Source organism: Neophocaena asiaeorientalis, unplaced genomic scaffold (genome assembly GCF_003031525.2).
Source record: "Neophocaena asiaeorientalis asiaeorientalis breed wild unplaced genomic scaffold, Neophocaena_asiaeorientalis_V1.1 scaffold86, whole genome shotgun sequence".
Taxonomy (NCBI): domain Eukaryota; kingdom Metazoa; phylum Chordata; class Mammalia; order Artiodactyla; family Phocoenidae; genus Neophocaena; species Neophocaena asiaeorientalis.
This window is the reverse complement of record NW_020175039.1, coordinates 7950554-7964546: the sequence shown is the minus strand read 5'-3', so window position 1 is coordinate 7964546 and position 13993 is coordinate 7950554. Positions and strand designations below refer to the sequence as shown.

The window sequence follows — 13993 nt, the reverse complement described above, 5'->3', positions numbered from 1 at the left end:
CCCAAAAGATCAGCAGGTCAGTCTAAGCTCCTCTGCACAGATTGTAATGGAAATTGGACTATTCTTAGACGACACTGACAATGTCAGAAAATGATCAGAACCCCAGAGAAACACGTGCAAAGACAGCAATACAATTCAAACACACACACACACAGAAGAGATATCCAGGTCGCCTTTCAACAAATGAAAAGATGTTGCACTGGGATATCATTTCTTGCCCATCAGAGTTGTCCAGAAATTGACAAGACACATTTTTGGTGAGGCTGTGAGGAACAGGCATTCTCATTCATTGATGATGGGGTGCAAAATGCAAAGAAACTTGCAGGGACCTCCCCAGCAGTCCACTGGTTAAGACTCCACACTCCCAGTGCAGGGGGCATGGGTTCCATCCCTGGTTGGGGAACTAAGATCCCGCATGCCACACAGCGCAGCCAAAAAACAAAGAAACTTGCAAATGCCTAACAGGATGCATTTACTCTTCACCCAGCAGTCCAACTTCCCGGATATACCCTAAATATATACCTCCACAAATATGAAACAAATATTTACAATGTCATTCATCACAGAATTATTTGTAATAGCGAAACATTGAAACACAAATTTCTATTAAATGTGAGACAATGTGTACATTTGAAACAATGAATTTGAAAAGAAATCCTTGATTCCATAGTGGTATACTAAAAAAGTTAATAATAATAATAACATATATAGGGAGAAGTGATGGTTGTGGTGTAACTAAAACTCTTTTTATGGAAGAGCATCAGCTAAAAAACATAGAAGTGGGACTTTCGGGGAGTGGGGCACCTTCAAGATGGCGGAGAAGTAAGACGTGGAGATCACCTTCCTCCCCACAAATAAATCAGAAATACATCTACATGTGGAACAACTCCTACAAAACACCTACTGAATGCTGGCAGAAGACCTCAGACTTCCCAAAAGGCAAGAAACTCCCCACGTACCTGGGTAGGGCAAAAGAAAAAAGAAAAAACAGCCACAAAAGAATAGGGACGGGACCTGCACCAGTGGGAGGGAGCTGTGAAGGAGGAAAGGTTTCCACACGCTAGGATCCCCTTCGCGGGCGGAGACTGCGGGTGGCGGAGGGGGAAAGCTTCGGAGCCGCGGGGGAGAGCGCAGCCACAGGGGTGCGGAGGGAAAAGCTGAGAGATTCCCGCACAGAGGACCTGTGCCTACCAGCACTCACCATCCCGAGAGGCTTGTCTGCTCGCCCACGGGGACGGGCGGGGCCTGGGAGCTGAGGCTCGGGCTTCGGAGGTCGGAGCACAGGGAGAGGACTGGGGTTGGCGGCGTGAACACAGTCTGAAGGGGCTAGTGCGCCACAGCTGGCCGGGAGGGAGTCTGGAAAAATCTGCACCTGCCGAAGAGGCAAGAAGACAATTGTTTCGGGGTGCGTGAGGAGAGGGGATTCAGAGCACCGCCTAAACGAGCTCCAGAGATAGAAGGGAGGAAGAGAGGGGGGAAAGACACAGAGAGAGAATGCAAATGCAGCAAAATGTTAGCACTTGGTGAATCTAAATGAAAGGTATACAGACACAGCTTGGAGATTTCGGCAGGTTCAGTTCCAGACCACCACAATATTGCAATACAGTGAATTAAGAAAATTTTTCCCAGTGCATATAAAAATTATGTTTACACTAAACTATAGTCTATGAAATGTGCGATAGCATTATGTATAAAAAAATAATGTACAACCTTAATTTTAAAATATTTTATTGCTAAAAAGTGCTAATCATCATTTGAGCTTCAGCAAGTTGTAATCTTTTTGCAATAGTAACATCAAAGATCACTGACCACAAATCATCATAACAAATATAATAAAAATTTGAAATATTGCGATAATTACCTAAATAGGACCCAGAGACACAAAGTAAGCAAATGCTGTTAGAAAAACAGTGCTGGCAGACTTGCTCGATGTGTAATAAAGCAAAACATAATAAAACGAGGTATGCCTAATAGGAGTTCATTGTATTATTTCTTTAACTTTTTCACACATTCAAGAGGTTTCCAAAAATAAACTGGGAGAAAGAAATTCCTATATTAGTAAAATGAATAATTAAAGGCTATAGGAAAGTCTAAATTCACTAGTAATTTATATGTGGATGTTCCCACAAGTCTTTAACAACAGCATATTGTGTCAAAGAGTACAAGTTGAAAAACCTGGAACTTCAGGGTAGTCATGACTTAAACCATTTTAATCACATTAAAAATACATGTTCATTTTAGAAAAACTAGAAAAAGCAGATACGCAAAAAGATGAAAATAATATGTAATTTTACCTCCCAGAGATAATATGTCAGTATTTTGGTATAAACTCCTTCAGAATTATGTCTATTCATATACAGCCATATATAAATATATACTGTTTTTTGCAGAAATGTGATCATGCTGGATAGAATGTTTTATAACCTGCTTTTCATTCGATGTCTGGGAATATCTTTTCATATTGAGAAGTATATTTTTATACCTATATTTTTAGTGGCTGCAGAGTACTCTATCCTATAGATGTATAAAACTTCACTCAACTAATATTTTACTCTAGAATATTTAAATGGTTTTCAATTTTTCACTGTTATTATTATGGTACAGAAAAAATGTATGTTTCATATTCCTTGTTTTCAAAACCAAAAGCTAGGTCCCATTGTTTAAAGTAAAAACAAAACAAAACAAAAACTAGACGCCCTGTATTCTTTAATTCAATTCTGGCTAATAAAAATCATAACTGAATCTAGACTCTGCAGACTTCTAATTAATGGCTGTTGGCAAGGAACCTCAGGTTGGTAAGAGACTGTTGACTTGAGTGCTGGAAGGTGTTGAAGTGCTGAGCTATGAAGGGTGGGTTAGAGACTGCAAGCTACCTCCTAATACTCATTCTCCTCTTCTTACATAGAAGTTGAATTTGTACTTAGGCACATAACTAGTCACCTAAAGATTCTATTTCCCAGTATCCCTTATAGGTAGGTATGATCGTTTAACTGAGTTCTAGCTGATGATGAATGTCAGTGAATGTAATGGCGCCACTTCCAGATGGTGCTGTTAAAAAGAATGAGTGAGTGTTACATTCCTCCTCATTCCTACTGTCTGGAATGCAGTTACAATGACAGGAACTGGAGCAGCCATTTTGGACCATGGGATGGAAACCACATGTCAAAGATAGTAAAGCAAGAAGTAGGATCCTTATTCCCTAATGGTTATGGAACTACCATACTATCCCTGGACTATATACCTTGAGTTTTTATGTGAGGGAGAAGTCAACTATCTTATTCAAGCTCCTCTTTTTTATGGATCTCTACACTTCAGCAGCTCATCCTGTATCACAATTAATATGGAACTGTATACTACCAGTTAGATAAAGATGAGGCTAGAAGTGTCTGCAAGACCTTTGATTTAGAGATACTAAGAATATAAAGCCATGGGGCTTCCCTGGTGGCGCAGTGGTTGAGAGTCCGCCTGCCAATGCAGGGGACACAGGTTCGTGCCCCGGTCCGGGAAGATCCCACATGCCGTGGAGCGGCTGGGCCCGTGAGCCATGGCCAATGAGCCTGCGCGTCCAGAGCCTGTGCTCCGCAGCGGGAGAGGCCACAACAGTGAGAGGCCCGCGTACCACAAAAAAAATTTTTTTAATAAAATAAATAAAAGAATAAAAAGCCTAACCCATGTTGGGGTGAAGACCCTGTGGTTCAGAATTATACTCGTTCCACATTTTTCAGCATAAAAATGTCTTGGATAGTTTGTAAGGGAACTCTTCAGTTACCCAACTTCAGGGTTGAGTATTACCACCTATGAAACATAAGCTTTAATCTAAAGACTATGCATGTGTGCTAATTACTTATTAGTCATAAAAAATGTGGACTCTGGTATTCTCCCTGAAGATTTCGCTGAATTAATTAATCGGTCCTTGTAATAGATTTAACAGATTCATTTCTTAAAAACAAAATAAGTGTGGAGTCTTCCTTTATGTTATGAAGCACTCTGTAGCAATATCTTTGTACAAATTCTGAATAATTTTTACATGATAACTTCCTAGAAATAAAAGTAACAGATCAAACAATATTTGTATTTTATAAATGTTGCCGAATTACCATCCAGAAATGCAGCAATTTGCATTGCTATGTTGTATGTAAGTTAAATCAGGGCAGTAAGTGTTGATGACATGGAGCTTCTGAGCCCATAACAACTTCTCTTTCAGGATTCTCTATGATCTTTACATAAAGACACTTGGACTTCTTGGATGATTGATCACACTTGCCTGCTTTGCACATGTAGAAGGCACCCATCAGTTTGGTTTCAATCACAGCATTCCACCCCTTTGAACTGATGTGTTCAGAAGGAGAGAAGAACTGGCCTCCTCCATTGTTTACCAAGAAACTGATCTGACCATAAAAGTCTAAGGTGGCTTTGACCAAATTATTCGCCTAAAGAAAAACATTAAAAGTGAACTGGTTACAGAGAGAGAAATACAAATACTGTATGATAGCACTTATATGTGGAATCTAAAAAATACAATGAATTAGTGAATATAAAAAAAACTAAGCAGATTCACAGACATAGAGCCCAAACTAGTGGTTACCAATGTGGAGAGGGAAGCAGGGAGGGGCAGTGAAGGGTAGGAGATTAAGAAGTACAAACTATTAGGTATAAAATAAGCTACAAGAATATATTATACAACATGGGAAATATGGCAAATATTTTATGATAACTATAAATGGAGTCTAACCTTTAAAAATTGTGAGTCACTATATTATACACCTGTAACATATAAATTGTACATCGACTGCACTTCAATAAGTAAATAAATAAAATGTTAAAAGTGAACTGGTTAATAACCTAACTTACTACTTGGACTTTATCACCTGCTTTAGTAGAGTAGCAGAGCTTGCAGTGTCTCACAGTGAATAGTAACTCTGAGAACCACAGTAAATGGAGAGGTAGTCACAATGAATAAACCTGAAAATCCTATATCAGTGAATAATTTACCAGTATCCGATACCCATAGATCATAAAGCTAAATTTGGAATCTTAATGACAAGATTTATCCAAGGACCTGGATCACCCCTCCATTGTTTTAGTTTGTAAGCTACCAACACAGAATAATGGATAGTGATAAAACAGACATTATGAAATCAGTTAAAGGGCAAAAGGCACAAAAGGTAGTCACTAGATGAAACTGTCGTTGCTTAGCTTCCCTACATTTCTTCCCTTCCTCTCTTTCTCCAGAGGCCACTCACTCAATAGATCATTAGCTCAAGAATCTCCTTCACAGGCTCTGCTTCTAGTGAACCTCATCTAAGATAGCTACTATAGGAAAACTTAAAGCACAGTCAGGTTTAGGGACAACTACTATAAATTAAAATGAATGAATAAGTAAGATAGATTTGCATTCCTCAAAAAACTAAAACTACAGTTGCCATATGATCCAGAAACCCCACTCCTGCACTGCTGACCATATACCCAGACAAAACTATAATTTGAAAAGATACATGCACCCCAATGTTCACAGCAACAGTATTACAATAGCAAGACACTGAAACAACCTGAATGTCCATCAACAGATGAATGGATAAAGATGTGAAACACACACACACACACACACACACACACACACACACACACACAATGGAATAATACTCAGCCATCAAAAAGAATGAAATAGGGGCTTCCCCGGTGGTGCAGTGGTTGGGGGTCCGCCTGCCAATGCAGGGGACATGGGTTCATGCCCCAGTCCAGGAAGATCTCACATGCCGCAGAGCGGCTGGGCCCGTGAGCCATGGCCGCTGAGCCTGCGCGTCCGGAGCCTGTGCTCCACAACGGGAGAGGCCACAACAGTGAGAGGCCTGCATATCGCAAAAATAAAAAAGAATGAAATAATGCCATTTGCAGCAACATGGATGGATCTAGAGATTATCATACTAAGTGAACTAAGTCAGAAAGAGAAAGACAAATACCATATGACATCACATATATGTGGAATCTAAAATAAAACACAAATCAATATATCTATGAAACAAAAACAGACTCACAGATATAGAGAACAGATTTGTAGTTGCCGGGGAGGGAAGGATTGGGAGTTTGGGATTAGCAGATGCAAGCTATTACATATAGAATGGATAAACAACAAGGTCCTACTGTATAGCACAGGGAACTATATTCAATATCCTGTAATAAACCATAATGGAAAAGAATATGAAAAAGAATATATATATGTATAACTGACACTTTGCTGACAGCAGAAATTAAACACAACATCGTAAATCAACTATACTACAATAAAATTTAAAAAAACAAAGATAGATTTGCTTTACCTCCTCGTCATTACAGATGTTGCTTTTTATGGGAGTGACTTGAGCCTGGCTGGTAGGAGGCAGACTGGCCTTCAGTTCATCTGCGGCAGATTTTAATCTATCAGACTCACGGGATGCAATGACCACATTACACCCTGAGGAGACAACAGCCAAAGAACAACTAAATATGTTTTCACTGGTTGTCCAAGTTCTGAAAGTAATAATGTTTAGAAAATGTTTCATATGTTCTTGTAAAAACAGATGAATTAGGACTTCTGCATATGGTCAAGATGGAGTAATAGGAACTGAACTTACCCTCCAGCCCAAAACAACTAAAAAACTGAACAAAATATATGCAACAATGATTTCCAGGCACTGGATATCAAGTAGCACAGGCTAGTGATCCCAGAGAGTGAACAGAAACAATGTGAGCTCTATTATTATTCCAGATTGCTGCCTAGAGAGAGTCTTCAGGCTTCAACAAAGGGAGGAGGAACCCATTGAGAGCCCAGCAGTCTCCTGGGTAGAATAGATGAAGTTGGGAGTCCAGGGAGGCCAAGACAGCTAGATTACACATGGCACAGAGAGAAAGGAGGTACACAGTGGGGGAACTCCAGAGATCTGTAGAGTTCCCTCAGATCTTCAGCTGAGCACTGATCAGTACATACGAGTAAGGAAACAATCTGAGGCTGGGGAAAGATTGTTCCCAAGCTCTACAAAGTTTCAAACTGTTTCCAAGTAACTTAATTGCATCAGAGAACAAAGTTCAGCAATATTTATAAGAATACAAAAATAACTAGCCTGCAACAAGGTAAAATTCAAATGTCTGGCATCCAACAAAAAGCCACAAGGCATACAAAGGAGCAGGGAAATACAACCCAGAATGAGGAGAAAAGCAAATTAATAAAAACAGGCCCAGGAATGGCACTGATGACATAATTACATAAACCAATGATAAAGAGAAAAATATTAAAAGCAGCCAGAGAAAAAGAACACAAAAAAGACAAGGAAGACAGAACACTTCTTTTCAGAAACAATGCAAGCCAGAAGATAGTGGAATATCTTGAAAGTACTGGGGATGCGGGTGGCGGTGGGAGTTTTGGAACCTGGAACTCTTACCCAGTGAAAATAGCTTTCAAAAGTAATGGCAGGGCTTCCCTGGTGGAGCAGTGGTTGGGAGTCTGCCTGCCGATGCAGGGGACACGGGTTCGTGCCCCGGTCCGGGAAGATCCCACATGCCGCGGAGCAGCTGGGCCCGTGAGCCATGGCCGTTGAGCCTGCGCGTCCGGAGCCTGTGCTCCACAGCGGGAGAGGCCACAACAGTGAGAGGCCTGTGTACCGCAAAAAAAAAAAAGGAATGGCAAATTAAAGGCTTATTCACACATATGATATCCAGAAGAATTCATTAAAGTAGACCTGCACTACAAAAAGATTAAAGGAAGGCCTTCAAACAGAAGGACAATGCTACCAGATGAAAATCTAAATCTACAAAAGAAGAAAGAGAACTGGAAATGGTAATTATGTGAGTAAATAAAGTAAATATGAAGTCTTTTCTTATTTCTATTCAATCTCTCTAAAAGGTAGTGATTGTTTAAAGTTAAAATGATATCAGTGTATTGTAGGCTTTATAATATATGTAGAAATAAAATGTATGAGCATTTAATTGTTACACAATGTCCAGGAAGGGTGAAGTAGAAGTAGCCGCAGTCCTTGTTTTGCTCGGCTCTAATACACGCTAATTTCAGTTACCTTAGTTTAGATAACACCAGACCCCCAACAACACTGTTCAAATTCCAGTTAACATGGCAGATGAACTGAGTAATTGCATAAAATATAAACTGTCCCGCCAGTACAAATCCACAGATCAGCATGCGAATAACAGATGCACATCACGGTCAGTGACTAATTGTTTCACTTCTTTCACTGTCTGTAAGTGATTGGCCACTATGTATCTGTTCTTCAATTCGTGTACAGAAGGCAAAGAATGCAGTTGTGTTGCCTCCTTGTCTCCCAATGATAAACCCATGTGACATTTTACAAAAACCATGACTGAAGGAGAGACTGGCCAACAAAGACGAAAGTGCAACAAAGAAATAGAAATTGGTAACACTGAAAGTGAAATTAGAATTGTATGTAAATGGAGTTATAAAAGGAAGAGCTACCCATGGGAATGCTGACACTCCACCAGTGCTTTCCTTAAGTAAAATTATTAAGCTATGAGACACTGGACTATTCATTTATCTTACTAAGTAATCCTGACCCTTATTGCTCATTGTTGCCTCACATGTTAGTTTATCCTAAAGAGAATGCTTCCTTCTTTTCGTGTACAAATATAAAAAGCAGAAATACGTGCCAAGACAGCCTTGAGAGAGGGAAGAGCCTCACCACCTCTGGGAAGCCCAGATGTATATGGCAGATTTAAAGCGAACTATATTGAAAATCACAACTATGTTGACGACCCTCCTTCCTCTCCCTCACTGAGCCAAGATTGGCAGCTCCTTCTACACGCTCCCATATCCCTGACCTCATTCTAATACAGCATTTAAACCAGTATTGTATGATAATTAAGTCCCCCCCACTCACTATCATCTCCTGGAAGACTGGGACCCTGTCATTGTAATTATTACACTCAAAAACAGTCCACATTCAATATTCATGTATGGAATAAACGACACTTAGAAAGGTAAAGAGTAAAATGGCTCTCTGTTTGACCACAACCTTTCTAGTTGTACATGATGAGGTAGCTTCTGCATATTAAAATAAGGCACTTTAAAAAACTATTTTTCAAGATTAGGTTATAATTTAGTGAGTTACAAATGCAGACAACTTTTGGAAATTCTGATAGGCAATCTGAGAGCTTTATAAAGCAAATATTAAAAAGATTCACCATGAATTCCTTGCAAGACAAGACTAACTTTAAAATAGAATTCAACTTATCAAAATTGATGTATAGGACTTTCCTGGGGGCGCAGTGGTTAAGACTCCGCCTGCCAATGCAGGGGACACAGGTTCAAGCCCTGGTCTGGGAAGATTCCACATGCCATGGAGCAACTAAGCCCATGCGTCACAACTACTGAGCCTGAGCTCTAGAGCCCGTGAGCCACAACTACTGAACTGGCGTGCCACAACTGCTGAGGCCCGCGTGCCTAGAGCCGCACAAGAGAAGCCACCGCAATGAGGAGCCCACGCACCTGAACAAAGAGTAGCCCCTGCTCGCCGCAACTAGAGAAGCACGTAGCAACGAAGACCCAACGCAGCCATAAATAAATAAATAAATAAAATTTTAAAAATTTAAAATTTAAAAATTGATGTATAATTTTCAACAAAGCATATATTATACTGTTAGGAGAACCGTTATTCCTTTCTTCTTCTGTTTCCAGGAGGAAGCTTCTACTCCCAGGAGGGGAAAGAACTGAAATACACATTTCTAGCCCAGGTCCAACCCTCAGCCAGGTTTCCCTGAATTAGGAGGAATAGCTAATCTGATTAATATAACAGAAAGGAAAAACAAGTTCCCCTGGATTAGCCACTGCCTCTGCCCATCACCTTCTTTTCTTTGATCTTTCTGCCTTAAAGATGGGCATTAACTGCTCTAGAGCAGAGCACAGGCTGACAAGGCATGGAAATCTGACATCTACAACTCTTCCTAAATCCACATTAAGAAGTTAAGCCTCATTAAAAAAAAAAAATCCTCAAGAATACTAAGGTGATTAATGCCTGACTTTGTCCAAGGCCTCAAATAAGAGATATAATGAAAATATAAAAAGGATTATTCACAGGAATTATCTAATTAGAAGCTTACTAAATTATCACCAATTACTGTCTGAACCCTGAAGGCTTCAGGAAAGTTATCTAATATTAGCAGAGCTATACTGGGACACAACTTTAAAAGGCTATTTATTGTAACTGCTATATAAACTTGAACCAGGGGGCAAAAGTATTACAAGGCGGAATGCTGCAGTGCTGGGTAGAACTAGAAACCTAAATTTCCATTAAAGGAATGGTTAAATAAATTGTTACATATCCATACAATAGAATACTATATAACTTTGAGAAGAATGAAGTACTACTATATGCGCTAGCATGGGAAGAAAAAATTACAGAACAGTAAGAACACTACAGTCACAGTTTTGTAAATAACAAAATACACACAAGTGTATATGTTTGCATGTGGCTGACTCATAGAAAATCACCAGGAAAGGGATTTAGGAGATGGGCAGAATGGGAAAGCTCATTTTTTTCTTTTATATACTTCCATACTACCTGAATTTATTGCAATGCTCTTATTTTATAATAAACTAGAAAATTATTAGACGATATCCTTCTCCTCACCCTTACGCTAAATGATTTAGATGGACTTTTTTTGTTGTTTATATGAGTTGCTAGAGAAATTCAGAAAGCTTGATAAACTTACTTAGAACAAGGTACAGAAGTAACTAGCAAATAATGAGTTATTTCCACATCAGAGGCATTTGTAGCCAAATATATTGCTTTTCTGCTTGGGCTGATACTGATTCCTTTCAATCTTCAACTCAGAGTGCTACATGTAAGCACCTTCTAGGTCCCTGGTGTTGATAAGAGCCTAGTCACCAGAGCAAGAAAGAGTGCTGTCTTGCCTCACAATTTCCACTTGCAATTCCTACTTTCATTTCACCCACTGTCAACAGAAAGAGAATGACTAACTTGAGGACAGAGACAAGGATTTAGCTTGAATTCAATGTGAATGGTCTTAGGTTCAATATTCTTTGATGGAATCAGGACTCCTCTGGTCTGAGAGCATCTGTCAAATAGAGGAAGAGGGTTTCAATTCTGTTCCCTACATCCTGCCCTTGTGAGCTAGGGCTTTCAGCATCCTCTCAGAAAAGGGACAGTCAAAATCATCTGGATGTGAAAGACAACACAATAATCACTTTAAAAAGCATGCCTCGGGGGTTTCCCTGGTGGCGCAGTGGTTGAGAGTCCGCCTGCCGATGCAGGGGACACAGGTTCGTGCCCTGGTCCTGAAAGATCCAACATGCCGCGGAGCGGCTGGGCCCATGAGCCACGGCCGCTGAGTCTGCGCGTCCGGAGCCTGTGCTCCGCAACGGGAGAGGCCGCAACAGTGAGAGGCCCACGTACAGCAAAAAAAAAAAAGCATGACTCGCACTTCCCTGGTGGCGCAGTGGTTAAGAATCCGCCTGCCAAGGCAGGGGACACGGGTTCGAGACCTGGTCTGGGAAGATCCCACATGCCGCAGAGCAACTAAGCCTGTGCATCACAGCTACGGAGCCTGCTCTCTAGAGCCCGCGAGCCACAACTACTGAGCCCGCGCGCCACAACTACTTAAGCCCACATGCCTAGAGCCCATGCTCCGCAACAAGAGAAGCCACCGCAGTGAGAAGACCACGCACTGCAGCGCGCAAAGAGTAGCCCCCGCTCGCCACCACTAGAGAAAGCCTGCGCGCATTAACGAAGACCCAACGCAGCCAAAAATAAATAGATAAATTTATTTTTAAAAAGCATGCCTCAAAATCCAACTTGTAATTCACACCAAAAAATAGGAGCCTTCTCACTGGAAACTGAATTGGCTAACATTTTATTTTATTTGCCCAATTTAGGTTTCTATAACAATTTTCAGGAAACAGCCATTAATTCTGGAAAAAAAAATAAAGCTGAGCAAGTCAGAGTAAAAATTATTTGTATACTCTTTCACTGAAGGAAATGCATTTCCAATACATTACTTTTTTTTTAAGTACATTGAAAAGTTGAACCAGGATCTGACCAATCTGCCGTGAAGCCTGGTATCTGACCTTCACAGAAAATGATAACCGATTCTACTTTTCTAATGGATTTTCCTGAACAGGGTTAGAGTTTTGGTGTTGGAAGTAAAGTGGGTAGTAATGGTGATGAAGCTACACCAGGGTCAGATTAAGAAATGCTAATTTTCTTTTTCTTTCTTGTTAAGATGTATTTTTTCCTTTTTTTCAACATACTCTTTTTAAGTTCATATGCTGTGCCGGGCATGAGAAACACAATGGTAAGCAAAGACAACTTACATGTTCATTAAAAAAATTTGAAAAATGAGTACAGTTTAACCACTCATCATTCAAATCATTTCCAGAAAAAGTAGTTGCTGATAACAATATTACAAACTTCTTTTCAGTCTTCTTCTGCATATATATTTTTCATTAACAATTAAATTGGAATGCTATATTTTGTTTAGAATCCTGATTTTTTTCAATTATATGGTATGCATTTGACAACAAAATCTTCAATAGCAAGATGTTTAAATAGCAGCATATTTCATTGTTACTGATTTAGTCTTTTCCCTTATCATGTTTCACTATTCAACACTACATTCTTGTACACAAATCCGTGCTTGTCCCTGATTATTTCCGAAGAGTAAATTCCTGAGAGAGGAATTACTAGGTCATACAGCACAAATACTGTTAATACTTTCGGATTTTTCCCCCCAAACTGACCTCTAGAAAGCTTGTAATAATTTACATTCTTGCCTGCCTTCTCACTTCCTCATCAACACTTTCATTTTCTCCAATGTTTTAAAATTCTGTTAAAAAACCAATGGCACCTTTTTATTGCTATATTTTGCATTTCATTGAAAAAAAAGTTGACTATTTTTTCATATACTTACTGCTTTTTTTTTAGTTCTTGATTTAAAATGCTTGGCCCATATCAGAAGCCTATCTTTCTATCAGTTGTTAGATCTTTTCCTTATTTATTTATGAGATCTCTTTATATAATAAATTTGTTGTACATGTAAATGTTTTTCTTCATGTTCCTTCAAACTTTATTCACATATATTTTTTAATTCAATGAGGATATACACCCTCATATTTATCTATTTTCCCTTTTGTGGTTTCTTTCCTTGTTTATTGCTTATAAAGTCCTCCCTTCACCCAAGTTAAGGTAAATATTACAAGAGATTCGAGAAGATTATATGATGGGAGACTTTTACCTTTTCCAGTTAAATGAAGTCTTCCCATGTTTCCTAATCATTCATTAGGCAATAAATAGAATCTATTTATTTATTTGGCCCAGCAGCACGGCTTGTGGGATCTTAGTTCCCCGCCCAGGGATCCAGCCCAGGCCCACCGGCAGGAAAGCCCTGAGTCCTAACCACTAGATCGCCAGGGAATTCCCTAGAAAGAATTAATTTTAAATTCACATCCAAAAAAAAAAAAATTCACATCCATAATTAGCTCCATAGCATGATTCCACACGTCTCCGTAATCCCCACCTCGGACACAGTATCTTTGGCTCTAAATTTTCCCTTTAGTTTACAAATAGTGGTTCATCATCCACCGCTTCTCCACAACTTTTCTTAGAACTCTCCTCTCTCCACTCTCCCTCGCGGTTTAAATTTCACCCACAGCTACACTTCCTTTGCTTTGCAACTTCACGCTCTCCTAAGCCCGCCTCTGGCCCCCTGGCTCCCGACCCCAGGTTCCGCCAGCTTCTAAGGCTCTCTCGCTCTGAGTAACCTAGCCCAGGGGCCTGCTCACGCACCTAGATGCAGGAGCTCGGTCGCGATGGCCTTTCCGATGCCCGTACCCCCGCCGGTGACGATGGCCACTTGGTGCTGCATCAAGCCTGCTGCCAGGCAAACTCACGGCCACGGGACATTTGAGTGATGAAGCGTAGGCCAGGTTAAGTCAATGGGCCCACGCCGCCTTATAAATATGCCGGACCTAGGGCTC

General features: G+C 40.1%; 1 protein-coding gene across 1 annotated transcript in view; it reads right to left on the bottom strand.

Moving 5' to 3' along the window:
* The window catches only part of PECR (peroxisomal trans-2-enoyl-CoA reductase), a 29425-nt gene extending 15448 nt beyond the window's left edge, over positions 1-13977 (bottom strand). The window contains exons 1-5 of the mRNA XM_024763148.1: positions 13803-13977; positions 6318-6451; positions 4265-4430; positions 1320-1372; positions 1202-1245 (exon numbers count right to left, since the gene is read on the bottom strand). Of these exons, the coding sequence (XP_024618916.1) occupies positions 1202-1245; positions 1320-1372; positions 4265-4430; positions 6318-6451; positions 13803-13881 (476 nt within the window). The 5' untranslated portion in view covers positions 13882-13977. The remainder of the gene's footprint in view (positions 1-1201; positions 1246-1319; positions 1373-4264; positions 4431-6317; positions 6452-13802) is intronic.
* Between the last annotated feature and the right edge of the window lie 16 nt (positions 13978-13993).